The sequence below is a fragment of the Thecamonas trahens genome, assembly GCF_000142905.1.
Source record: "Thecamonas trahens ATCC 50062 unplaced genomic scaffold supercont1.67, whole genome shotgun sequence".
NCBI classification, from domain to species: Eukaryota; order Apusomonadida; family Apusomonadidae; genus Thecamonas; species Thecamonas trahens.
In genome coordinates this window covers 152,852-154,230 of record NW_013657613.1, presented here as the reverse complement: position 1 = coordinate 154,230, position 1,379 = coordinate 152,852, and the positions used below count along the sequence as shown (strand labels likewise).

The window sequence follows — 1,379 nt, the reverse complement described above, 5'->3', positions numbered from 1 at the left end:
GGACCGGCCGCCACTCTGTAGGGCCGGCGTGAGAACGACCACTCTCTCTCTCTCTCTCTCTCTCTCTCTCTCTCTCGCATCAAGACCATACTCCACCCGCTCTTCATGTCTATCCGGCATGATGCCCGCGTGTCGGAGCGCAAAACCCTTGCGCACACCCTTTCCCTCTCCCGAAACCCGGAAATAAGTCAACAGGGTACGCAAGCACCTTAGTAGTCGTCAGCCTCGGGGCAGTCGCGCGAAAAGTGACCCGGCTGGCCGCAGTTGAAGCACTTGCGGTCCTCCGACGCGCAGTCACGGGCCATGTGGCCGACCTCGCCGCAGCGGAAGCACTTGGCGCCACGCGAGTTGCGGCCCGAGCGGGCCGGGGGACGGTACCCGCCGTCGTCATCCGAGCCTGAAGCCTGGCAGTCGCGGGCAAAGTGGCCGGTCTGGCCGCAGTTGTAGCACGAGCCGCCGCTGCTACGCGGCGCGCGCTCCTGGGTCCCGTCGTCGAGCGGGCAGTCGCGCGCAAAGTGGCCGCGCTGGTGGCAGACGTAGCACGTCCGGGCGTCCTCGGACGGGCAGTCGCGCGCAAAGTGGCCGACGCCCGAGCAGCGGAAGCACCGGTTACCGCCCTCGCGGCCACTGCCGCCGTTGCTGCCACCTGAAGGGCACTCGCGCGCAAAGTGGCCGCGCTGGCCGCAGTTGTAGCACTTGGAGCCGACGCCCGGCGAGCCCGAGCCGGCACCGTCACCATCGGGGCACTCGCGGGCGTAATGCCCGATCTGACCGCAGCTGTAACATTTGGTCCCCGAGATGCCGTTCACCACATCCGTCACATCCGGGCACTCGCGGGCAATGTGGCCATACTGGCCGCAGCTGTAGCACTTGGAGCCAGCGCCATCAAGCGGGCCGTCCTCAGCAGGGCACTCGCGGGAAAAGTGGCCAGACTCGCCACACGTGTAGCACACCGGATCCGTTGTCGTCGACTGTGTAAAACAGAGGCAGCCACACACCCAAGCCACGCACCAGAGTCACGCACCAGAGTCACAAGCCGACGCAGAGACAGACGCAGAGACAGACGCAGAGACAGACGCAGAGACAGACGCAGAGACAGACGCACAAACACCATGAGTACACGCACACACACACACACACATACATACACACATACATACATACATGCATACATGCATACATAACACCCTCGCGCTCACCCAAACAAACAGAAGCCAAACGCTCCCCTCCCCTACCCACCGCCTCTACCCACCGCCTCTACCAGCCGCATCAAACGAGGTAGACGGGCAGAGGCCGAGTGGAGAAGAGATCCACCCGGCGTGTCACAATCCCACGGTGGGCAGGGGAGGGGAGGGGGGAAGGGTAGGGGGGCTCCTTAT

General features: G+C 64.2%; 2 protein-coding genes across 2 annotated transcripts in view; one reads left to right on the top strand and one right to left on the bottom strand.

Moving 5' to 3' along the window:
- Positions 1-32, top strand: part of AMSG_11015 (WD-40 repeat protein) — a gene marked incomplete at both ends in the record, with an annotated part of 3,883 nt that extends 3,851 nt beyond the window's left edge. The window contains one exon of the mRNA XM_013897620.1: positions 22-32. Coding sequence (XP_013753074.1) covers positions 22-32 — 11 coding nt within the window. The remainder of the gene's footprint in view (positions 1-21) is intronic.
- A 177-nt stretch (positions 33-209) lies between these two features.
- AMSG_11014 (poly-zinc finger protein 1) lies at positions 210-1,114 on the bottom strand (the record flags this gene model as incomplete). Its single annotated transcript, XM_013897619.1, has 2 exons — positions 210-971; positions 1,106-1,114. The coding sequence occupies 2 exons, from the start codon at positions 1,112-1,114 to the stop codon at positions 210-212; spliced, it is 771 nt and encodes a 256-aa protein (XP_013753073.1).
- Positions 1,115-1,379: the final 265 nt, after the last annotated feature.